At 42.3% G+C, this 23,352-nt stretch overlaps 6 protein-coding genes across 7 annotated transcripts; 3 read left to right on the forward strand and 3 right to left on the reverse strand.

Annotated features, from left to right (window-relative positions):
• The first annotated feature begins 106 nt into the window (after positions 1-106).
• LOC130689219 (UPF0462 protein C4orf33 homolog) lies at positions 107-1,349 on the forward strand. Its single transcript, XM_057512253.2, has 6 exons — positions 107-282; positions 415-453; positions 521-678; positions 756-813; positions 878-1,126; positions 1,208-1,349. The coding sequence occupies exons 1-6, from the start codon at positions 218-220 to the stop codon at positions 1,314-1,316; spliced, it is 678 nt and encodes a 225-aa protein (XP_057368236.1). The 5' UTR covers positions 107-217; the 3' UTR covers positions 1,317-1,349.
• A 39-nt stretch (positions 1,350-1,388) lies between these two features.
• LOC130689235 (protein hobbit-like) lies at positions 1,389-9,927 on the reverse strand. 2 transcript variants are annotated; one of them, XR_009421783.1, is made up of 28 exons: positions 9,819-9,927; positions 9,639-9,765; positions 9,370-9,576; positions 9,123-9,307; positions 8,947-9,070; positions 8,745-8,882; positions 8,533-8,659; positions 8,353-8,459; positions 7,776-8,296; positions 7,597-7,718; positions 7,376-7,512; positions 7,011-7,308; positions 6,774-6,946; positions 6,372-6,719; positions 5,734-6,309; positions 5,491-5,680; positions 4,969-5,437; positions 4,722-4,906; positions 4,047-4,651; positions 3,144-3,988; positions 2,857-3,084; positions 2,648-2,795; positions 2,494-2,587; positions 2,226-2,431; positions 1,952-2,164; positions 1,784-1,888; positions 1,592-1,708; positions 1,389-1,524 (listed from the first exon to the last, which is right to left on the reverse strand). XR_009421783.1 is itself a non-coding variant. In XM_057512274.2 (27 exons), exons 1-27 carry the CDS (start codon positions 9,875-9,877, stop codon positions 1,655-1,657), a joined length of 6,591 nt encoding a protein of 2,196 aa, XP_057368257.1. In that variant the 5' UTR covers positions 9,878-9,927; the 3' UTR covers positions 1,539-1,654. The 2 variants fall into 2 exon arrangements, 1 of the variants encoding a protein (XP_057368257.1); XM_057512274.2 differs by lacking the exon at positions 1,389-1,524 and having other exon boundaries at positions 1,539-1,708.
• A 963-nt stretch (positions 9,928-10,890) lies between these two features.
• LOC130688524 (uncharacterized) lies at positions 10,891-12,144 on the forward strand. Its single transcript, XM_057511505.1, has one exon. It carries the CDS (start codon positions 10,891-10,893, stop codon positions 12,142-12,144), a length of 1,254 nt encoding a protein of 417 aa, XP_057367488.1.
• Positions 12,145-14,598: 2,454 nt separating this feature from the next.
• LOC130689095 (mucin-17-like) lies at positions 14,599-18,689 on the reverse strand. Its single transcript, XM_057512108.2, has 9 exons — positions 18,525-18,689; positions 18,125-18,241; positions 17,784-18,016; positions 17,422-17,720; positions 17,112-17,357; positions 16,798-17,039; positions 15,798-16,731; positions 15,285-15,722; positions 14,599-15,207 (listed from the first exon to the last, which is right to left on the reverse strand). Exons 1-9 carry the CDS (start codon positions 18,666-18,668, stop codon positions 15,098-15,100), a joined length of 2,763 nt encoding a protein of 920 aa, XP_057368091.1. The 5' UTR covers positions 18,669-18,689; the 3' UTR covers positions 14,599-15,097.
• Positions 18,690-18,904: 215 nt separating this feature from the next.
• On the forward strand, positions 18,905-20,368 carry LOC130689097 (CDP-diacylglycerol--inositol 3-phosphatidyltransferase-like). The gene is made up of 4 exons (XM_057512111.1): positions 18,905-19,066; positions 19,126-19,260; positions 19,330-19,647; positions 19,711-20,368. Exons 1-4 carry the CDS (start codon positions 19,024-19,026, stop codon positions 19,863-19,865), a joined length of 651 nt encoding a protein of 216 aa, XP_057368094.1. The 5' UTR covers positions 18,905-19,023; the 3' UTR covers positions 19,866-20,368.
• LOC130689096 (cobalamin binding intrinsic factor-like) lies at positions 19,911-22,160 on the reverse strand. Its single transcript, XM_057512109.2, has 9 exons — positions 22,010-22,160; positions 21,681-21,924; positions 21,526-21,607; positions 21,360-21,433; positions 21,154-21,285; positions 20,912-21,074; positions 20,641-20,818; positions 20,370-20,541; positions 19,911-20,279 (listed from the first exon to the last, which is right to left on the reverse strand). The coding sequence occupies exons 1-9, from the start codon at positions 22,071-22,073 to the stop codon at positions 20,072-20,074; spliced, it is 1,317 nt and encodes a 438-aa protein (XP_057368092.1). The 5' UTR covers positions 22,074-22,160; the 3' UTR covers positions 19,911-20,071.
• Positions 22,161-23,352: the final 1,192 nt, after the last annotated feature.

Below are 23,352 nucleotides of genomic sequence, written 5' to 3' on the forward strand. Positions count from 1 at the left end.
TAAATCTTTTCGATGAATGCGCCCCCCTGACAACGAAGTCTCTTGGGTGGGTCTTGAACGAAACTAGTTTCTTCGTCGTGTCACATGACCGTGGTATACCTCTCGTCTTGATGTTAGACACATCAGTTTGTTACCAAACTGTCGTGAATTAAACACGCATTTTCGTCGTTAGAGCAACTTCAAAAAGAATTTCTTTTTTTAAACCATAACGTAAACAATGGTTAATAAATCCAACGCCGCAAGAGGCCTGCTGCGTCACATCGTTATTCTTCTGCTATTTAGGTAGGCCCTACTGCCTAGGTTTTGTCTTCGGAAATAACTTAACTGTCATAGTGCCAAACGACGCTTTTTGAGGTCTATGTCAGGGTTCGTTGAAAAGAATAACAACATAATTCTTTACTTTTAAAAAATTAGCCTTACCGTAGCAATGAAGGTTTCAATCGAGACGACTTGGTAAAACGATTTCTTTTTTCTCATTGACATCAGAACTATAAGGTCTCACGAATTTCGCTAAATATAGGGATAACCAACCTATTGATCACCAACCGGCAACCATTGAATTGCAATCGCTGCATGATAACGATATTCAAATGGATGTGGAAGGAACATTTTTCAACGATCCTCCAAATCCAGGCGGTGTCCCCGGCGAGCCTTTCATGGGTCTTTGGAACTTTGAAGGTTTTAACACATGATTTAACGTAATTCGATTCGCAGATCAACGTTCTCTTTCTCTGCCTCCTGTTGATCATTTATAGTCATAGAATTGTTTTTGGCAAATGACGCGAACCAGTACGTCGAAGTCGAACTTGGACCGTGAGTTTAAAAAAAGAGATTGTTTTTTTTCTAGATGCCAAGATCATTCCAATGTCTAAAACAGGTGGGGCCAGCATATAGTTTTGCTGCTAAATGGCGTTCACAAGACTATCCGACACAGTTTACCCTTGCAATATAAAGTGCTACAACGCACGGAATCCGGTCGTTGGCAAGGTCAAGCCATCATTCCTGCCTCGTATCTACCACCAAATGTGACGAAAATGAATGCTTATGCCATACATGGAAGTGGAGCCAAGCGAACCTACGAAGCTCTTTACCCTGTTCCTCAAGGGCAATTTGAAAATCCAGACTTGTAAGTTTTTTTTAAAACTGAATCTTTAAAAACTGAAATTAATAGTGCGGTTTTAAAATTTTAAAAATCCCACCAAACAAGCCATCGTCTGGACTTTTTCCGCCCGGTTAACGTTTCCGAATTTCTTGCAAAGCCTATCACTTCGTTTTCACCTATTTGGATGGAATCCATGGAATCAGCTAACAACTGAACTTCCATCAACTGCCATTACACGATGCCAGACGCTGCTTGCAGAACTTTTTTCAAGATGGCCGAACCAAATTTCTAAGAAAAATTCCAGCACATTGAAAATTACTTCACTGAGCTAGAAACTAGGGTTCATGGTGGCATCGTCTGCAATAGCAAACGTTACATTTTCAGATTTGTGCCGATTTGCAATATAAAACAAAAAGATGAGCCTAGAATGAAAATGTTTCATTAACACAAATTCCATTTAATTATTTACCAAGCGAATTTTTCTGTCACCGAAATTTTAAATGATGTTTCCAATTGCCTAGGGAAAAACGTAGTGAAGTACCAAACCAGCCATTACTTTGCAGGTTTCCAAAATCCCCCTCTTTTGCTGGAACGAGCATCACCGGGCTGAGCATGTTACACAGAAGGGAAAAAAAATGGTTATAACAACTGGTCTTTAAGCTTGGAAAACATTTGTATCACCATGGAAAGTCCACCCAAAAGTAGACGTGCCTTGTCTTCTTCCTGCGGTGTACCGCCCTCCTCAACGTGAGAGCGAGGCCGTATTTGTAGTTTTTGTTTTATTGCCTGATTGAGAGAGACGTTTGAGTTTTCTTAACCTTCCTTAAATAGTTTTTGAAGTTTTCGTACTTGTGAGAGAAGGACACGTTTAGAATCATTTTTCATGGCAAGAAATAAATCAAGCCATGTCCATGTGACGTTATGATATTCCAATGTGGGGACAACCAAGGAGAATTCATGGACGTCTTCGATGTTTTTCTCTTTTCCTCCCTTATAGGAAACCTTGACAGGGACTTCGGGGATTTTTATGTAGATGAATAATTTGTTCTTTTCAGCCCTTTCCTACAAGTAAATGATCAAAAACTCAAATATCAGAAAAATCAATGCAACTATATGGGCATACCTTCATTTTTTCAACATCGTCTTCAATCGGAACATAGAAACTCGACTCTTTGCCTCGTTTAGCCTTGTTTACGTTGCTAAAATGTTTGCCTCCTTTACGGCTCACATTCGAGGACTCTGAATGCTCACCTTCTCCGTCTAATGTTTCGGGGTCCTTTTCAGGGAAGCAGAAGCGCATCATCGTTTTGAAAAATTGATAAGTCATCGCTAAAAACATCTGCAAATTAAACTAGTGTCCTTTGAAAAAATGTTTGCGTTTTTCCTCTTACCAAATGTGAAAGGCACGACATTAACTTCAAAGATCTCTTTGATGCAAATACCTCCGACAGGGGCTTTATCTCTTGAAAACATACGCACGGCGACCTATCAGAAAGACAATTAGAGGTTAAAAATAAAAGCATTGCAAAAAATGAATTATAAAACCTGTCGGTCGACTGGCATATTGCGGTTCAGTTCGGTTGGAACGATGACTTGCTTGTAGATTTGATTAGGCAATAGATTGGCCAAGCTGACATAACCAATTTCCAACGAGTGCTCGCAGGCATCGTCACTTTTGGATAACTTGTTGTATCTAAAGAAATCGTGCTTCTTAGTAATGCAATTTCAATCGTCTACAAAAAAGGAGTATTTACAAAAAGTTTGTAAGTACGACGTCGGCAATTCCAAGCTGGCCGTCAGCTTCTGTAAGTCGCCATTGAGCGTGCTTAAAATTGATTTGACTTGTCCGAACGGTAGTGACATTACTGCCTTGTCGGGCGGCTTGTAGACGCTGGTGAGCAGTTAATTGAACCTCTTTAAGGCATGATACCATCATGGCTAATTCTTCATTTGCCGCGTTCAACTGCTCCTTGCATTCATATCTAAGATTCACAAAAAAAAATAAGATCTAGTTTTACGAACGACGTACATCTCAATTTACACTTTGCGTTCGAGTGATTCAAATTCAGCAATGAGCTGTGCGTTTGACGGATCTTCGGCTAGGGCACGCTGGATCATAAAGGTATCTTTCTCCAGACGCCTAAGCTGAGAAATAAGCGAACGGAGTTGGTTCTGAATTTGTTGAACTGGACGTCGCTGATCTTCGGTACTAGAGAGCTGCAGTTGAAAGCGTAACCTTTGCAATCGTTCACTGGCTTCTTTTCGATGGGGTTCGACATGGAGCAGGAGGTTATTGATGACGTCCAATAACATTTCGTACTGAAGGGAATTGGTGCAAATGTTTAGGTCGTGATGCGTTAGAGTGAACGAATCGACGGGCTGCTCTCGTTGGGCCCACAAATCCATAACATCGTCACTTGGAGGCGGAGGTATATCCATAAGCCCTTCTAGATCGTGATCCAGATCTAAAGTGTTTTGTCCATAGCTGACATACACCATCTCACAGTTACAACGGGAAACGATCCTTTGTAGTTGAAGAGCAGATGAGTCGCATCCGCCAACAGTTTCTGAAATGACTCCTCCGACGCTCTGGCCACTTCCAACCATGTCGGGAAGGCAATCCAGTGATGATGGCGCTTGGCTTTCTGCTCTAGCCGCACTGCCAATATGATCAGTACTGAGCCAAAGTATGTTCTCGTCGAGAGCGTCCTGCTCTCCGGCACTTATGGTGGCAAAGTACTGCATGCCATCAAACGAGCAGACCCAAGAAGTCTTAGAGACTAAGCTTCTATCACGCCAGACAGGCGGGTGAAGTCTTTGCAGAATTTTGGCATGAGCAGCTGCCAAAATGATGTATCCCTTTGTTTCACACCCTTTCAACAACACCTAGAAAATGTTAAGTATTCCTTTAGTGTTCGTTATCCATCAACTATATGCAATGTACCTGGCTGTTAACAAGCTCAATTAACCAGTTTAGGTGGACGCCTTCTTGCCCCTCACTAGTACTCGTTCCAGTGACAGCCGGCCGGCTGCCAGTTGTGCTAAGGTCCTCACTGAATACTACGTTTCGATGGTCGGCCAAGAGTTGTTGAAGCATCGAATCGGCTACTGGTGTTGAAGCTGTTGCAGCAGTCGACGTGGTAGAGCTGCTGGAAGTACTGCCTGTGTTTGATTTACAGGGAGTGGGTTGCGCACCTTCTGTACTAATCCGGGCTGCTGTTCGTGGTTTCATGGGTGAGACACTCGATTCTGGCATCCTGAGAAGCTTCATCACCTCGGCTGAAAGATTTCTCTTTAGCACTTGCGCTTTAACCCAAGAATCGTATAAAGCGAAAGCCACTTGACGGTTACTCTTTGTCCATGCGGCACGCAAATCTTGCACGACCAAGCGATGTGTCGGTACAATCGAAGCTGTTCCGGGAGCTACGAAAGGCGGTGTCAAAACGGCTTCTCGGCCGTACGAGACTCGTTGGACACTAAGGAAATAAAATTTCTCTACTGGTTGGCGTAGAGACACGTTTAACTCTGCGTTATCATCACTGTCACTACCTGAATATAAAAATGAAAATAGCCGATTACAGCAGTTCATTTGAAAAGCAGCGTTATTCGGAAAACAAACCAAGAGCACTTTGAAGCCAGACTTCAGCCTCATTTAATTCGCAGTTTAAAAAGACGATGGACCAATCAGCTCGCGGGCGATGCTTGAGCCCGTCTTCAACAGGGACTAGTCGTAACGCATGTTCCGAGCTCAATGTCAATCGTCCACAAATGAGTTCGAACCCTCGTTGCATCGACGCCGACATCCTAACACCAATAGAGACAACGTGTAAGATAGAGGAATGTCAATCAAAGACACCAGCACTCACCAGTAGTAAATGTGGAAGCGGTGAAGACTCAAAGCCAAACGCACAGCCTTATAGTGGCGTGAAAGCTGGCTTTTACGGGGCTTGGTATTTTGAAATAATGGGCCGCGGCGGGTAGGTCTCGATACACCCGAAAGTATAAACTTTAGGTTTTCGAACCACCGTAATGTAGAGCCGTAAACCAGAGCATGGACTTCAGCTGCGCTGCTACTCGAACTACTAACACTTGCTTTGGTTTCTAACGAAACGGCCAACGTAACACTCTGTGATCGGAAAGCGCGATAGGAATCATGTTCCTGATTGCTGGAATACTCTGGGATTCTGTTGGGAGCACATGGTTGGACAGCAAGGTGGTCATTGGGATCAGCCAAACAGTGCCATGTCAATCCAATCGACAACTTTAGTCGCGGTAAATGTAATAAGCGACAATCATCGTACTTGGATGCCGTCCGAACATAGACATTGAACTCGCCTAGTAGAACGATTCATTAAGTTAAGCTTTCTGAATAATTCAGTGTTTCATACCTTTCAGAATGAAATTTGCACTGGTCCAATCCATAGCCAGATCCGTCCATGTTAATTCCATTTCTTCTGTAGTGTTATAAGGATCCAACGATGTGTGAAGCAGAAGAGTTAACTGTTGGACGGACAGAGTTATGCGACCATGGAAAAGTAGACGCATTTTGTCCCAGAAGGGCAAGGCTGGACTAGGATCCTTTTTGCACGAAAAATGTAAATAAATTCTTTACTCTTGCTTTTTCTTTTTACCTTGGACGGAGGAGAAACAAAATCCCAAGCAAGATTGCATTGTGCTATTACCGGTTCCCAGCAAGTTCCATAGGCCAGCCGCCAGCTTTCGGCATCACACGAAAAATCATGATAAAATTTAAGTTGGTTCATTCCCCGTTCAATTTCAACATCGCTCCAAGGAGGTGCTATGAACACGTTACAAGTTCGTCGGGCTCTCCACGACGATTGCTGTTCAGCCCCAGCCAGTCGACCGAACAAGAGCAGTTCGTGAATGTCAAGGAGAGGTTGAGGGAAATCTCGAAGTAAAAATCGCCATTGACGACAGGTTGCGCGGACAGCACGACACCAAAGCGTGGTGAATTCCATTGCTTCATCGGGCCACGGGCTATCCGGATCCATTTCTTGAATATTACGAACAACATTGGCGTAGCCGTGGAAAGATGGATCGGCTAAAGCCACGATATCAACTTGCTCCATTTCCCAGCGAAATAAAGCTGTTCGCATGGGTCTTGTCTCATACATACGTTGTGCTCGCTGGACAAATATTTCCACATTCCGACCCCCTAAGTTCGCATACAGTTCATCAATTTTGCCCTAAATTTATTTGAATTAATTACTTTGTTCTGGATATGCATAAATAATCAGCAGCGGCTTACTTGCGTTAAAAGTGGATGTGTTCTTCGCAACTCTTCGATTTTTGCATCCAACATTCGTTTACGCTTGAGGCTCTCACGGAATTCATCTTCTCGCAATTCGTAGTTATCGCGAAGCTTTACCTCAAACGGATCGTCACATAAGACCATCGAGAATTTCGCGACAGATAGACGGATGTCACGATAAAGAGGTTCTACATATCCAGCAGGTCGTGGTTTTTTGTGCAACGATTTTAGCCACTTGAAGACGCTGACCATTTCCTGTTGACATGCTTCGGAAAATTGGTAGCGATAGGGGAAGCAAACACGTAAACCGGCTATACTGACAAGTCCACATTTGTTTGTGATTGCCTTAATAAAATCGATTAGAAACAGATACATATTTGAATTAAATAAATTAATTACTTGACAATCAAAGCTAAGTCTTTCTTGTTTGAGATCTAGATCGTTGTCGGCCAGCTTCCAATTCAATCCTTCGGCTTCAATGATGGAATGGCCATCAAAAAGTAATGCACAGCGCGGCAAATTCAATTCAAACGTGGTTCTCTGATGGCCGTTGACGACTGCTCGTGAGTCGTCTATAAATAATTTAACGCTTTTAAATTTAAAAAAATTAAAAATTAAATGGCTAATGTGAGTTACCAGCTTGAAATTGCATAGTGTGAGCAGGAGAAAGTATTGCACATATGGTAGTTTTGTGTTTTAGGGAAACGGTCCAACTTTGCTTGGTTTCGGATTCACACTGATTGGAAGATGAGGTTTTAACAGGTTTCGATTGAGTGAAATGATCACGGAAGCCTTTCCATTCTTCAATCACTTGTAAGACAGCCATATGCAGACGCGTATCCCAGTTAAGGCCAAGCTGATCCACGTCAATGGTCCCCGATTGGGACGATTTGCGCAACGATAACTGCAGGCGCAACAATTCAAGGTTTCCCTTCTTCTCATGCAGAATTAAAAAATACTGTGCCATAAAATATTGAATATTTATAGTAATTAGGGACTACCTTAATTTCAAACGATTTAGCGCAACTAAAAGGAGCTCCGGGAACGATAAAAAGCCCTTTAAGCCCCTCTATAGACGCTACCATTTTGTCTGGTTGTTGGTCAGCAGCTAAAGAATCGACGCGGAGCATTAAAGCACCTAAACAAAACAAACATTGTAGCAATATGAGCACATTGCAAAAAGCGTTTAACCAATCTGTTGTCACTATTCGGATAACCTTACATTCTTTTTTCATCATCAAGAAAATATTAGCGCTGGCCACTGTGAGAGAATGCGAAAGGCGCATTGGGGTCTTTTCTTCTGGAACCGATGCACCTTCAACTTCCCCCCACCGCGGCAGATCTCTGCATAAAACTTTCCATTAGAAACAATATTGTTTGAGCATCCTCTAACTATAATACTTCCGAATTGTAAGAATAGTTTCGATAAGATTTGGTGACCATTCGAAGCGGAGGACATCTAACAATAATTGGCTATGCATCGAATCACTCATTCCAAGGACTCCTAAACGCCTTTCAATTTTTCCAATTACGAGTCCGATGTAAAGAGGCGAATTCCAGAAATGAACTTTCTTTTGACCGGGATCAGACGGCGTTCTGTTTCCTAAACAACACCAGACAGTTTCGCCTTCCAATTCACAACTTAATCCACCAGTAGCCGGATGATCGACTAGTTGAATCTGCACGTGTGTTATGCCACTGCGCAGCGGTAATGCATCCTGAAACAATGCTACAGCGGAAAGGTCCCACACTTCAAAATTGAGCGTAAGTGGGGTTTGCCGGGAAGATGCAGTTTTATCTTCAGGTTTGGCTTTTTTCTTCTTGAAAGGTATCAGTTTAAGCCAAGGTAACAACTCGGTATTTGAATAAACAATTGCTATGCGATTTGCGTTCACTGTTGAATCGATGTTACCAGAGAAAACCTATTTTAACAATTTTCAATATTTTGGGATCAAAAGTGATGATTCGATCGTTAGACCTGAACAGTTGCGTCCAATTCACTCAAATTAAACCACCGCCCAGATTTCGTTTCTGAATACAACACTTGAGTGTGTAGCTTAACGTTCGTGTCAAATAAACTGTCGCCTAGTGAGGTAACATAACATAATGAGACGAAGGCTAAAGAGGTTTAAATAAAGTAAAAAAAAAAATGTCATACCACTTCTACTATCTAAAGTTGTATCTGCCGTCACTTCCAAGAGATTTAAAGAAGTACGTACGAAAAAAGTTTCGTCCTCATGTCTGTACAATTTAATTTCGATGCCCGAGATGTTGAACTCGCATTTCTTTCAAAATGAGAAAGTAGAAGACAAGGTACAGGTAATTCTAGAAGCGGAATGTCTTAACATTTCTATTAATAAAATTACTTACGCGAGGAAAATAGAGAGACCAATTTGTCAAGTGGTTCTTTTGCAGAGGACCACTTTCTTGAACATTTTTTGCTTCAAGAGCCTTCAAAAGTCTGTCATTAACAGACAGTTTTGGATTTGAAATATTTAACATTAATTTCTGAAATGTTACAAACAGAGTCAATTTGAATAAGGTAATAAAAAGGGTTAAAAAAGGGGTTTACCGTGACAGCTGGTAAAACTGGGTCAACATGAATTTCAGATTGTACTCCAACTGAAAATTCTGATAAACAAGGCTGCCGTGATCTTGTATCAATAGAATGTGATGAATGAGTGATTTTTCCTTCCCTAGGTTTACTATGAATTAATTACATGAACCACCAGATTGTAAACTTACTACCTTTCATTGGTGGCTACTGTCTGTAGAAGACGAAATGAAAATGCATCAACTAGCCCACAGAGTGCAATCTGTGAACGTGGTAAAATACTTCCATCTAAACTCAGGTTATTGATAGAAGCATGAACTAGCTGGTTGTTGTTCAACTGAGCTACAATTGTCACATTGCTGATTGAGACACACATAAACTATTGAATTGCACAGGCAAGTGTCAATTAACTGTACCACTTGATTAAACTGAGGCTTTTACCTGAACAAATGATGTCAGAACAGGTAAAATTTTTTCAAGCAGATTAACTCTGTTGGTTTCACTTGGGTTTAGTATGGAAGCTTCGTGTGATGTATTTCTACTAGCACTACAATCTCTTGTAAATCTGACATCTTCTATGAGCAATCCCAGTAATCTCTTAGTGTCAGCATTTACAAATGATGATGTTAGTCTCACTTTATCAATATGCTGCAATGAGGATAAATGTTGTGATGCAAAAATTCAATTAAAAAAAGATGGAGATATCTTACAACAGTGAAATTTTTGAACAGAAAATAAGTATTCTGAACAGAAGGTGGGAGAAGTGCGACTTGACCAAGACGAACTTCGATTTTCAGCTTGTGGGTGAAGATCAAGTTTAACGCATACAAAAGGAGACTAAAGGAACACGTTTTTAAAATAATCAGAATTTCAAAACAAAAATAACTCACCGTTTAAAAACAAAGAAAAGAATTACGAAGAAAAGTAGAAACCATTGCAGGCTACCCATTTTTATTTATTTACATAATAAGTCGTCTGATTTTGAACAAGGCTCCGCTACTACGATGCCATATTTACTGAAATTCTAATTACAGAAAAAGAAGGAAAGAAGGATTGAAGGCAGATTGCTTATACGTTCGAGAAAAAATTTCTCACGGCAAGCCAACGTTTTACCTGAGTTTTGCTTAAACTATTCTCCGTGGCTTCATACCATCAGCTGGAACCCTTCCAAGCAACTAACCTTGATTCAAAAGGCTTACCTGTGATATCATTAGTCAACGAGTACAATAATGTAATTTTTATCTAGACTCACGAGAATAAGAATTCATTACTTGGGAAATCGCTGCAAATTGTCATTATTCCCCTCGCGTTATTCCGTTTGCATGGAACATTATTCAGTAAACCACGCTAGTGCGTAGTGACATCCATAAGTGATTTCCTAGAATCCGTTCAGCTATTGCCTTCCAATTTATTAAAGGTAATTACTTCAACCTTTGGTAGGGCTTGGGCCATTTGCTTTGGAAGATGTATAAATGCGTGGTAGTCTGATTTTTGCTACCACTCATCGACTTGAGCTCAGCAACAGCAGAACAGCAAAAAATCAATCTCGTCTCCAAGATGAAGCAGCAAACGTAATTTAACTTTCTTATTTGACGTGAATTTGAAATGTAATTTTCAGTAATAGCATTATTGTTCTCTCTTACAGGTTCATTGTAATTTTCTTGGTAGTATTGTGTTCAGTCCGAGCTCAGCTTAAAGAAACTGGTGATGATAATTTTGCTCCTCTAACGGAAACACTGGAAGAAGAGAACTCGCCTGTTTCCCGCCGTAACATTGCCGAAGACGCAACGGGTAGACAGTCGTTGCCAATGCTTCCTCAGCCAAGCCAGCTATGTGCCGTTCTCGGCAATTGCAATCCTCAAGGTATTATTTTTCACTGTTTACAAAAGTGGTTCACCCAGCCATCTTTTCCCAAGCTTAATGATTTAAAACGAACGTTTTATTTTGTGATTCGCACTATGAATGCCAAAAACAGTTCCATTCCAGACATTTGGTACCGTAACGAATTCTGCCGCTGCTCTAATGGGTTCCCCAGCACCTTCTTCGCCGTCGATGACCTACCCCGCTGCAGGAACCATGGCTTACGCCGCTCCTATGGCACCTGCCCCTGCAATCCCAATGTATTCCGCTGCTACCACATCTGCCCCTGTGCCAATGAGTTATCCGACTTCCACTACGCCAACAAGCTACAATGTTGCTGGCCCGATGAGCTATACCACTCCCGCACCACCTGCCCCGGTCACAACCAGCTATGCCACTCCGGCTACTATGAACTATTCTATGGCTCAATTCCCTACTCCGGCACCTATGTCCTATTCTGCACCTTCGCTACCCTCACCAGCACCTTCCTTGTCTTCACCCACTCCAATGGGATATCCTGCACCCCCGGCAGCTCTGTCTTCGCCAATGGGCTATCCTACAATTTCAGCATCTACACCAGCAACGAACGTATATCCTGCAGCACCGTCAGCACCCGTAACTATGGGTTATCCCGCACCAATGGCACTTCCTGCTGCACCTATGGCACTTCCGGCTGCGCCGATGGCACTTTCACCTTCACCATTGAGCTATTCTGCTCCCCCTGTAACTACACCGGCACCAGCAGGCTATCTCGCACCTTCGGCAGCCACACCCACACCGATGGGGTATGCTACACTTCCATCAACCACGGTAGCACCCGAAGTCTATCCTTCACCTCCAGTTGTGGCTGCTGCACCAATGGGCTATCTTGCAACTCCATCCACTATGTCCACTATGAGTACACCGGCCGCGATGAGTTATCCTTCACCTCCAACAACTATGCCAATACCAATGGGTTACACCGCAGCTCCTGCCCCAGCGTCTGCCCCGATGGTCGCTTCCCCGACTCCTTTGTCACTCCCATCCGCACCAATGAGTTACGCTGCACCTCCTATGGCTACACCTTCTCAAATGGGCTACTCTGCACTTTCTGCGTCTACACCATCACCGATGAGCTATTCCTTACCATCGGCAGCTATGCCCGCATCAACGAGCATTGCCGTACCGTTGGCCCCTACGGCACCCGCAACAATGGGCTATCCTGCATCTGCGGCACCTGCACCTGCACCAGTGAACTATCCTGCACTTCCAGCGATGCCAATTTCTGCGTCAACACCTCCCCCCTATTCAATGAGAACCGCACTTCCTGTAACTACTCCTCGTCCGTATCCGATCAATCTCTCTTCAACCTATTAATTAAACATGGCGTTCTTTAATGTTAAGAAGTAAGCCAAATAAACAATACAATATAAAAAAATACTGAAACGATTATTCAAAATGAGCAACGATTTCTGCATTAGAGGATTGATTAAAAATTTACTATATTTAAACTAGAATCAGCTTAAAAAACATTCACGGTTGAGCGCCATTGGGACCTGCCCCCATCAATGGCCATGCCCGTGCTCCTTTCTTGGCCCGTAGGCCGAGGCGGAAGTTAGTTCCTCGTGCGATCTAGTCACTTAGTTTTTTTTACCTTTCTTACCTTTTTTACCTTTTTTAATACTTACCTTATCAGGACGTTGATTCTGCAGGATGCGGTCCCAGCATTGGAGGAATGACCGTGTGCTTGGTTGGTGGTTTGGAGTCACATTTGGTAGGTGCATGCTGACGTAATCTTATTACGTCGGGGTACCCATTGAGCGGCGCACGAAACGCGGTCTACCGACAACCCCAGTGCTACTGAATTTTTTTTTGTAACACCACATGCACATGCTACCACTCCAACCACTGCACCACTGTTCCAACTGTCGCAACCCTTGCCGCTTCTTTCCGCCATTCCAGCACCTGCAATTAGATAAACATTCATTAGTAAGGCTTATACACGCAGTAACGGTGCTAGCGAACCAACATCGTTACCAAACAGAAAGTGTTTTATCAAGTCTTTTATACTGTACCATAGGTGATGTAAAAGGCTGCTGCTCTTTATGGCACAAGATGACGTTTAATGTGAAAGTTAGCAAACAAAATAAACTAAATTAGCAATTTTAACAAATGAACACTATTCTTTACTTCTTTTAGTATCTTTTGTGTAGAATTTTTTGTGCTAGAAAAACAATTACACGCGAAAAAAGCCACAATAAAAAAATCGCGTGGTCTAATCACGGACCGTGAATGGAAAGTGTCCCGCCGCAAGACCAGTCATCTGGCACCACTGGCTGATTTAACTTAACAGGATCGTCTGCTTTTTTTTCGGAAAACACCTTTAAAGGTGTATCCCGTTCGTCTGCTTCCTTTTCTGCTTTATAGCAGCTTTTCGCAGGAGGAGTATCACTCCTACATATATGGAAATGACGTCTGGGAGTTACGAAAGTGATCTGTCATTTGACATTTTCGCCGCCAGGTGGCGTCCTCCTCCAGCCGGGCGTCTGCTGCGCCTTTGGTGGCTAGTGCATTATACTTTTGGGGAAGTCTATATTTTTTAATTAAATGGTTATATAATTTCATTTCTTTAGTTAAACCAAACCAATTTTTTTAGTTTGTTCTGAGAAATAGTTAGATATCGCCTTCGTGAGGCGGGTTAGTTTGGCACCCATTCTCTGTTTTTTTTTTTTTCGTATATCGTTCATGGAATATATAAAATCTAAAATTAACTCTTTCTCTTTCCACTTCAAAGCACGAACGGGCAGCGTAAATTGCATAAAATTTAAATCGGGAAAGCGTGCTAATCTCCGTCAATGCAGCGAAGCCTCCCGATCTCAATTCCGTGTGCTGACGTCTTCCGGGTCCCCGATTTTCATGCGAGACGAACAATTTTCCAACCTAGTCACGTATCTCTTGTTAAAAATAGACATATGGATTAAAAGAATCACGCAGACAGTTGGAACGATCTGTCTTCACATTCTCCAGTAGAGTGCACTTTAGTTTACCGTCGACTGCGTATTCCTGTGTGGAAAGTGAATCGGAGACGGAACTTTTGTTTTTTGCATTCCTTTACTGCTCCAGCACACGACAAACCATGAATACAACGGGAGGGAGGGTGGGGGACAACAAGAGTGAGCATCACAGAAAAAAAAAAAAACTAACAAAAACAACCAAAAAAAAAATAAGCCAACAAACAAACAAAAAAAATATTATGGAAATTAAACCAATACATGAACGGAAATTCTATATGAGAAACAAAAAACGATGCATGTTATTAATTTGGATGATATTCTTTTTCTTTTATCTAAAAAAAAAATTTTTTTTTTTTTAGAAACAAAAGAAAAAGAAAACCAGACAATTCCAGAATCAACGTGATGACGCTGTGTAATTGGAAAAAAGAAAAATAATTATGAGACTGGGATGACGACGGCTACTGGGGGAGAGAAATGGTAAGAAAAGAAAAAAAAATGGCTCACTCTCGTATCCCCGAAATCAAAAACAAAGGACGGGTGCAAAGATGACATTTCTTATTTTTTTTTTTTTTTTTTTTGCTTATTTGTTTTTTTGTACTTTTTTTTTTTTTTGCTTTTTTTTTCGCTTTATTTTGTTTTTGTTTTGTTTTTAACGAAGAGAAGAAAGTATTCAAATAACAATGATCAAACTCATGAGAGGAATTACTGGAAAACGAAAGGAAATGAAAGAGAGAGCAGGATGGCAATCATATTAGAAGCTAAAAGCTGAATGGAACTGTAGGAGAGGAGGAGGCCAACTAGGCGAGGGAGTAGGAGAAGGGAGGTATTTCACCATTTGTCTCGCAAAAAACGCAAACGAGAGAAACCAATCTAAGAGAGGTATAACTTTCTCTCGATAAACGATACCCTTCGTCCTCCACGACTAGACGGCTGGAACATCAACAAAAAGAAAATCAAAGAGTCAAAATGAAACATACATACACACTCGGAGAAAAAACAAACAAACAAAAAAAAAAAAAAACAAAGAAAAAGAGAAAGACGAAGAAAGTCACACACAACCAAGCACGCACATAGGCGACGTCGGGATGTCCATCGCGATTTTTCGCGTTGGACGTCGTCACTGATTTTTCACAGGCGATTCTAGTATTTAGGGTGCCCGGTTTGGACGCGCGCACACGGTGCACTCAAGTTTGGTCTGACGAGCGAGTCACAAATTCACACACGAAGTATGATTCCGATCACAAAAGTTTTGCTGCTCAGTATCCGAGAGGCAGCGAGTCTGGATGCCGATTATTTTTATCTTGAAATTCTTCACTTCACTCCAACGTGTACACACGAATACTCGACTGAAGCGCTAGGCCTCCATTACTACCGACGCCACGTTGCTGTTGCTGTTCATCCAACTTTCGTTCAATTCGCTTCCAAGCTGCAATTCGAATAATATCAACATTATTGACCAATAAAAAAGCTAACGCTTTTAAATGCGTAAATCAGGAGCTGTACCTTGACTGATGAAATCAACAATCTCGTACGATCTTCGTGAGTGGGGAGGATTGAGCAGTTCTGGCCGTTCGCGATAACGAGAAGCGAAATCGACCGCGGTGGGTGTAGTGGACATCTCGGGAGAAGACGACAGAGGAGTTGAAGTCGGTGGGAAGAACTCGGTCTCTGGTTTGGTCTCTGAGCTTGGTTCTGGCGAGAACGATACCATAATCGGTTCCGTGTATGCCTCTGGCGAACTGAGAAGGCTCGTCTGAGTTTCTTTTGGCGGCTGAGACGGCGGGGACGGTTGTACTGAGAGCGCCAACAGCTGTTCGTTTAACTCAAACCCAAATGTCACGTCAACTTGGGTGCTCGAACTCGATCCGACAATCACGACCGGTGGAGTCTCGACGCTCGGCGAGGTGGGCGGTAAGGAGGCGGCTCTTCGAAGAGGGACACCTATCATAACACATAAACAAGACCAAAAAAATTAGAAATCAGGCCGTACTGTACCACGTGATGATGAAGACGCACCTGAAAGGGTCGATCTGGGCGCTGTTCTGTTGCAAGGCACGTTAGCCGCAGCAGTAGATGGGGCGGCGGGGGCAACAAGATCAGTCAATGAAGCAGGGCCGACGGCGGGTGGAGTGGTGGCACAGGGTTGTTTGACATCGATAGGCTGACTAGACTCAGCGAGGAACACCACGTCACTCTTGGTGTGTTGTTCCGATCGCATAATATCGGCGTAAGAAATTGAGTTCCCCGAAGGAGGTGGTTGATGATACAAGGGAGGAGGAGGGAAGAGAGGCGCCGATGGCTGGACGGGCAAGGAATGAACACTGTCACCACCGTCGGAATCCAAATCCGACGGCTCAGACGGTGGTACGCTCGCTACCAGTTTCTTGGCCGCTTCATTGCTGCCACCGAGTCCGTTTCCAACTGTGCCTCCGCTAATCTGAATGGCGACTTGGTTTCCTGATATATTAGCAGGTGCTTGACGTGGCGGGCGCATCATCACTGAAGGCGACGAAGCGTTGTAAAACAGGTTGTTCATGTGCGACTGTTCCAGTAACTCTTTGGTCTTGCTGCCAGTGGTCGAGTTGGAAAGCGAGTTGCGCTTCTTGCGACGCTGCCTCTTCGTCACAGTTTGAAAGTCGGCGGCCGCTGCCGCAACAGCCGCTTCGAGCTCTTCAACGCCTTCTGTTTTCGATCTGAACATGTAGTCCTCGTCTTTCCTAACAGGGGAGTTGACAGAGTCACCACCTGGCGTATCAGAGTCTTCCGAATCGGCTTGGTTTGGATTCGTTTGACGGTGAAGCAACTTTGAACTCTTTTTGTCCTTGGGCTTCACTTTAGCAGACGATTCTTTCGTCAGCGTCCCATTGTGTTTCAGTCCAGTCTTCTTATCGGCAGCTTTTTTCCCGTTACTCTCAGAAGACTCGATGTACTCGAGCAACTCATCCACGTTCTATGGAAAATAAAAGAGCGTTGAACAATTTGCGTTTTTAAGGGCCGAACAGCTGGGCGAACTTACGCGATTTCCGACGAAACCAGGAATTTCTTTTGCTAATAAAACGTTTCCGTCTTTGCCTTTCTTCTTGTTCTTGATGCGTTGAACCCCTTTGGGCGTTGAAATTCCGCTCCCATTACTCACCGATGTCATATTGATAGTGCTTGTCCCGGGCGGGCTTGTCCGTTGCAACAGTGTTGAAATAGACGTTCCATTGACGCTCCCGAAAGGGTTGCCGTTCTCATCCATACGAGCATCGCTAACACCTGAAAAGATAAGAGTGTTGTGACGTTAGAGTTTTAGTTACGTTAGCTAAATTTAATGTGTGGCCTTTGTACCTCCAGTATGACGGTGAATTCGCCGCTGGAGAGGTATACCATCTTCAACCAAGGATCCATTTATTGTATTGGGCCTGTTTACTTCTTGATTGGCAGTAGAATCAAAAGGTACAAAAGGGATCGCTGCATCAACTTCGCATCGAATAGTGCCGTACTCTTTTGAACCTTTTGATAAAAGGCTTTTCGTTAGCCCAGCGTTCTCGGAAGAACACATTTCTGAGTCCTGCTCCATCGGTTCTACACCGCCTATCAAAAAGGAATTCAAATGTTTTAACGCTAGGCTAGCAAAACAGATTAGGCCGTGTTATACATGTAGAGGTTGAAGATTCAATCCTGCGGACGGGACGACTATTCCATCGTTCAGGAAATTTATCTTCCGATTCAGGCATTCCTTCCATGTTAATTACGCAGTCATCGGTCAAACGGGAAGATTCAGTATGAATGTTTTCTGTACTCGTTAAAACTAGTTCATCGAGTTTGACAATGATGTTCGACCCTCTTGCTACATCACAGGGCAAAGATCCTCCTTCCCGTTTGCGTGGACTCCCAAGAGTCGATCCGCTGTCTGATGTGTCGTGACGTTTTCTCCGGCGCACACTACCCCGTTCACTGTAGAGAATACTAGATTACAAACATAACTAAAACAGGACGTTTAACGTGCAAAATTACAACCTCTGGCTATGAGATGAAATATTTTGTAAAGATCCTCCTTTTCTGTTGCTGCCTGCCACAGTATTTGATTGAACCGACAATACTCCTGAGTTGAGATGAGAAAATGGTACACTGCTCTCCTTCCTTGATCTCCGTCTGCGTTGCTGGGCAGCAGATGGATTGGATGTGTTTTGAGTTGGTCTGAAGGCAGGGGGACTCTCTTCACCAGACTCTTGTGTCTCCCTTAATAAGGCCTAGAAAAAAAATTTCTTTGAATTTTCAGCTGCTGTAGAAGACTTTCAAGAGATATGATAGTCCTTGTCTTGATTTCTACGATCTTAACTTTGAAAATAAACAATTACTTGAAAAAGTTCTGATCCTTTTTCCCCATCCCGTTTTCCACTATACTGCAACACTTCGTCCAATAGGGCTTGTAGTTCAGCTTCTGGGAGGTTGTCTATTCTGACTTTTTCTGCTGCCTGTATATGGAAGAACATAACCAGCATTTTAATAAATCCAACCATTACTCTTTCATAGCCCCATCTGGTGTGGTCCACACATCAAACTAATTCAACTAACTCAAGACAATATAATTTTTCCATGTTTCCCATTTTTCAAGCAACTTTTAGATGAGAAAGCGACGGCCATCAAAATAGTTTTGTTCGATTCCGCGACAAATATAGAGAAATGAAACACACAGTGACGGAATTGGTAAAATGCGGCCCATCACCAGAAAACGAGGATTTTGTCAGCCGTAATCACCTTTTTAGGTTGTTTTTTTGGGCCGTTGACCGAGTTCAGTTTGAGGGCTAGCAGTTTATTCCTGACTTTGGCGTTATTTGGCAGAGAAGGCCCGCTGGCTGAGGTTGTTTCTGCAGTTGGCAATTCTGTGGAGGGCTCAGCCATCTTGATGTGAATCGAGCTCACTAATATTTTAGAATCGATTACGGAGAAGGGAGCCGATTCAATAAAACCTGCAGATAAAAATTTCTTCTTGTATGATACATGTTATCGTTCGTTTTACGTGGCACAGTCATCCAAACTAATTTATATTCTAGTACTGAACCGCGATTTTTCTCTTATCAGAATAATTAGTCAGTTTATTTATATTATCTTTCGATGACGTAGAAAAGCCCAGACTAATTCACCCCTATGGCGATTGCTGGAACCAAAAAATGTCAAGACTGACAGCAGAAACGTTGAAAAGTGGTCGTCGGTAGATTTCCTAATCCAATAAAGCTTTCCCTGTTTCACGACCGAGATGGCAGACAACAATATATTTCTCTTCGTCCCCAATTTGATTGGTAAATATTAAGAATTCTTCCCTATAAGCATTTGATTTCTTATTAATTTTCTTATACAGGATACGCTCGTGTCGTCTTGGGTATCGGCTCCTTGTATTTTATGCCAACCCATCATGTTCTAGCTGCATCATTGTACATCCTTAGTGGGTTTCTTGACGCATTCGACGGGCATGCCGCAAGAATTCTAAACCAAAGTAGAAAGGATAACTCGTTGTGTGCATTACAAGGTGCATTTCCATAACAAGCTCTGATTGATTTCACAGGTACTAAGTTTGGGGCTATGCTGGACATGTTGACAGACCGCTGTGCCACTATGTGTTTGCTGGCCACTTTGGGAACATTTTATCCAAGCTATCTGTTTTTCTTCCAGTTGGTCATGGTTGTGGATATATCTTGCCATTGGATTCATCTTCATACATCTGTCATGTCAGGCATGACATCCCACAAGAGCATCGGTGAAGAAGAAAATGCTCTTCTGCGTTTCTACTACACTTCAAGACCATTCTTGTTCTGTATGTGCACTGGAAATGAACTCTTCTATTCCATGCTCTATCTCCTCCATTTTACATATGGATATACATGTAAGCATTGCTTTGTTTTTACACAAACTAGCAAATTGATATTTATTTGATTTTTTTTTTCAGTTTTGGGAATGAGCATGATCAAGATGTTGGTAGTTTTGCTCTTCCCTGTGGCAATCCTGAAGTTGGTTCTGGCAATTATGCAAGGAGGTTCTGCTTGGCGCAAACTTGGTTACATTGACATTAAGGAGAGGGAGGAATCAAATAAGAAGCAATAAATTTCTGAACCTTCTAGTCAACCTGTTTACTCTGTTAACACAAAGTATTCTTCAAGATTATTTATTTGGTTCCATATATCAAACTTCATTTTTTCTGGTACCTATTTTGTTGATAATTTTCAAACATGTTCACCCATTCCCAAAGAAGAAGATGTAACGCAAAATTTCCCAGATGGCAAGAAGTCATCTGGATAAAATTTTTAGTTTTATCCTCGCCCAAAACGAAAAATTATTCTGTCTCCATTTTGTACGTTGGTTCCCAGTCCGTTATCCAGTGTAGCAACCGGCTGAGGAGTTTGATTTGACCCGGGAGGAATCCGGAATACTCTCCATGACCAGTTATTTTTACTGTCGTTAATCACGCTGTTTAATCCGGTCAATTGTGTTCCCCCATTTACTGCTTCCGTCGCAAATCTGTTCCAATGCGGAAATTATAAAATTATATTAATGTATACCTGCTCGAAAAACCAGTCCCAATAAAATGCAGAAAAATTATACGCATACTTAAAGGCCCGTGGATGTTTGGCAGATTGCTCGTTCATTATCTGTAATATGGTTTGGCCAGGGGCAGTGTCTACTTTAGTTTCAACAGTCGTTTGGGCGTAGATATTATCCTCGATGGAAAGTAGCATTCTTATCTGATCACTGCGGATGGGATTGCCTGCAGTTTTCGCAACTAATGCGATCATAAAAAAGAAACATATATATACTGTATGTATACAACATTTTATCGTTGGTCATATATGGCGGCCGGGATCAAGAAGACTAAACTAACCTGGGCAAGAGACTGTACGAACATCAAGTCCTGAGCGGCCAATCAGCGTAGGCAACACTATGGACGTAAAAACTGGGTTACCAAAACTTCCCGTTTCCTTATCTTGATCCTGGAGAATGTAGTTAAGGGCCGCTGCTACGTTAATCGGGAGATTAACTGTTCCTACTGCATTCGCTGCCTAGATACGAAAAGGTTTCGAATATGATTTAATTAAAATCCTTGGGATCATAGAGATGAAACAAAAATGATTTCTTTAGAATTGCGTCATAACCTGTACAGCAATGGTGGTAGAAATAAGATCGTCAAAACCACCGTCTTTGTCCTGCTTGCCCTTAACATACGCAATTTGTCGAGTACTAATCCCGGCTACTAGTGGATCGACTGGGCCAGCCCTATCTCTCAAACACTTCATGGCCAAAATAGCCATACTGGAACTATGGGGGTTCGGATGAAAAAAAAATCCTATTTTAAAATTTTAATGTATGGAAGAAACATTTGAACAAAACCGCATACCCTTCTACGCAGAACGGACAACTTCCTGATGTAGGTTTAAGTTCGCTATTGATGCGCTGAATGGCTCCTGCTGGAACAGGCGCTCCAGCATTGCAAAGCGCGGAAACTGCAGCAATCACTTGCCCTACATTCCTTTCAAGTAAAAAAGAAATATTTCCATTTAGATATTTCTAATCTATTAAAGAATATGTTTTGGAGATACGTACTTGGTACCGGATCCAGAAGGAATGCTATCAATTCTGCGAGTTAACATAGTCACTAAATTATGACCGTAAAAATTCTACATGAAAAGTTCAATGAATGTTATAATTAAAAGACAAAACAAACAATAAATAAAATAAGATTTGGTGTTTAATAGAGAATCGAACAAACCTCTGGGTTCTGACAGGTGGCAAGTAAGCCGTTGATGTATTGCGCACCCTCTTCGGCAGGCAGTGATGTCATGTTTGCACTCCTATTGATTCGATCGAATTTGAAAGCACAAGTTAAAAATTTTTCATTAAATAGTCACAAATCCAGAGCCTTACTTAACGAGGCCATTGAGGATTTCACTATTCATGTGCCTAATTGCCAGCTCAGCTTTTTCCTTATTGGCAGGATTGAAAAGCCAGCCATTATCAGCTAATTGCAGTGCGGTTAAAACGCGGATCGTGTTCGAATCGTCCCAGCCTCCAGTCAATCTTGTAGGAGCGCCTGGAAGGGGTTCAATCCACTCTTTCAATAACCATTCTGTAGCCTTCGTTCTTGCTTGGTTCGTATCGGAAAGGGCCACTATAGACGTTAATGGCAAAGATAAACAAAAAAAAGACATATATTAGAAAAATTTTACAAGGGTGGCACGTGGCAGATGAATTACCTTGGCAACGGCCTAGCCGGATGATGGCAAGCGCGACGAACACCAATAGATTAAAATAGAACATGGTCCAATAGCGTAGCAAGCTTGAATGGAACTAACAGATGGAATGGTTCGGCTATTTCGATTTATAAAGCGTCTTATTGGCAAAATATGATTTCGGTAAGCATGACTCACAGGTGCTCAAGGCCGTGACCTCGCTAATTACTGCGAAAACCTGCATAATAGTGTGCAAAACACTCTGGTTTTCCTGAGGATCATCGTTAGCATTATCGATATTTAGCAAGGCCAATATTCGGTCATCATGAAACAAATCTTCAAAATAATCCCACAAGAACAGGACCTTCAAGGACTTCGAGCCTGGAGAATTTTTATTTATAAAAAAAAAAAGGGAAATTATATAGTTTCACCAAACATCTTCCGATTTACCCTTATCCTCTTCCAGAGAAGGCCCATCTTGCAAAATTGTGATTCCTACATCCAAGTTGATTTGGCAGCTTTTCCGCCAACGCAAAATTTTAAATTGGACGTCTCCTTTCCACTCAAGCACTTTAAACTCCAAGGTAAGTGTATTTATAAGCTTAAAAATAGGGATTTCAACTATGCTCCTAAACACGATGACGAAGCAACATTGCGGGATATGAGAAATCTAAGGGGGAAAAAAGGGAACATTAGTTTCATAAACATACTTTAACGCCAACTTAAGCTATAGAATGCAAGCGACAGCCAAAAGGATCCATAATCAGATTTTACGACCATCATGACAAGAACAGTGCGGAAATAGAGTCGGCAACGGAAGACGTGTCCCTCCGTGGGCCTTCTTTCATCCACCTGATGTTTGATTCGAACGTAAAATAGTACGGGCCATATTTGTCAATAATGGCACGTTTAACCTTTAACCTTCCTGAAACAAGAAAAACCGTCCAGTGCGAACGTCATTGCTTAAACACACTTAAAGAATACTTCTAAAAAATAAAGGGATTGTTTTAAATATCAGATAGTTCTACTAGTACTTTTCGTACGGAAATTTACACCAATGATTCACTTAATGTTATAGCTCTCCCGAGTGAATGTCAGCTTCCCAATACGCATACAAGGCTTATTTACTTCCCTCTACTTTTGCCGTTCAAGGTCAACGTCTTGGTTCAATGTCATCCGCGTCACGTAGTCCACACGTTTAGTTGAGCGTGATACGACAACCGCGAAAAACAACAAAAAGTCGATTACCAAAAGCCGACATTTCTAAGTCTACACGCACGAAAGCGAGCGATAGGAAACAGGAGACTTCAACACAAAAGAAAATGATTGCTCTACGTCTATATAACTAGCCATGTTCTCTGCGAGTT

This window comes from Daphnia carinata, chromosome 9 (assembly GCF_022539665.2).
Source record: "Daphnia carinata strain CSIRO-1 chromosome 9, CSIRO_AGI_Dcar_HiC_V3, whole genome shotgun sequence".
NCBI classification, from domain to species: Eukaryota; Metazoa; Arthropoda; class Branchiopoda; order Diplostraca; family Daphniidae; genus Daphnia; species Daphnia carinata.

Coding starts and splice junctions, on each gene's coding strand:
- LOC130689219 (XM_057512253.2), top strand. CDS start 218: ATGGTTAATAAATCCAACGCCGCAAGAGGCCTGCTGCGTCACATCGTT. Junction 283..414: donor GTTATTCTTCTGCTATTTAG/GTAGGCCCTACT, acceptor TTAAAAAATTAG/CCTTACCGTAGCAATGAAGG. Junction 454..520: donor GTTTCAATCGAGACGACTTG/GTAAAACGATTT, acceptor CGCTAAATATAG/GGATAACCAACCTATTGATC.
- LOC130689235 (XM_057512274.2), bottom strand. CDS start 9,877: ATGGGTAGCCTGCAATGGTTTCTACTTTTCTTCGTAATTCTTTTCTTT. Junction 7,309..7,375: donor CTAAATCGTTTGAAATTAAG/GTAGTCCCTAAT, acceptor CTGCATGAGAAG/AAGGGAAACCTTGAATTGTT. Junction 1,709..1,783: donor TTTTGGGTGGACTTTCCATG/GTGATACAAATG, acceptor TAACATGCTCAG/CCCGGTGATGCTCGTTCCAG.
- LOC130688524 (XM_057511505.1), top strand. CDS start 10,891: ATGCCAAAAACAGTTCCATTCCAGACATTTGGTACCGTAACGAATTCT.
- LOC130689095 (XM_057512108.2), bottom strand. CDS start 18,668: ATGGCTGAGCCCTCCACAGAATTGCCAACTGCAGAAACAACCTCAGCC. Junction 17,721..17,783: donor ATTTCATCTCATAGCCAGAG/GTTGTAATTTTG, acceptor TATTCTCTACAG/TGAACGGGGTAGTGTGCGCC. Junction 17,040..17,111: donor AATTCACCGTCATACTGGAG/GTACAAAGGCCA, acceptor TTATCTTTTCAG/GTGTTAGCGATGCTCGTATG.
- LOC130689097 (XM_057512111.1), top strand. CDS start 19,024: ATGGCAGACAACAATATATTTCTCTTCGTCCCCAATTTGATTG. Junction 19,067..19,125: donor CTTCGTCCCCAATTTGATTG/GTAAATATTAAG, acceptor TTTCTTATACAG/GATACGCTCGTGTCGTCTTG. Junction 19,648..19,710: donor TTTTACATATGGATATACAT/GTAAGCATTGCT, acceptor TTTTTTTTTCAG/TTTTGGGAATGAGCATGATC.
- LOC130689096 (XM_057512109.2), bottom strand. CDS start 22,073: ATGTTCTATTTTAATCTATTGGTGTTCGTCGCGCTTGCCATCATCCGG. Junction 21,925..22,009: donor CCGGCTAGGCCGTTGCCAAG/GTAATTCATCTG, acceptor TAACGTCTATAG/TGGCCCTTTCCGATACGAAC. Junction 21,434..21,525: donor CCACCTGTCAGAACCCAGAG/GTTTGTTCGATT, acceptor CTTTTCATGTAG/AATTTTTACGGTCATAATTT.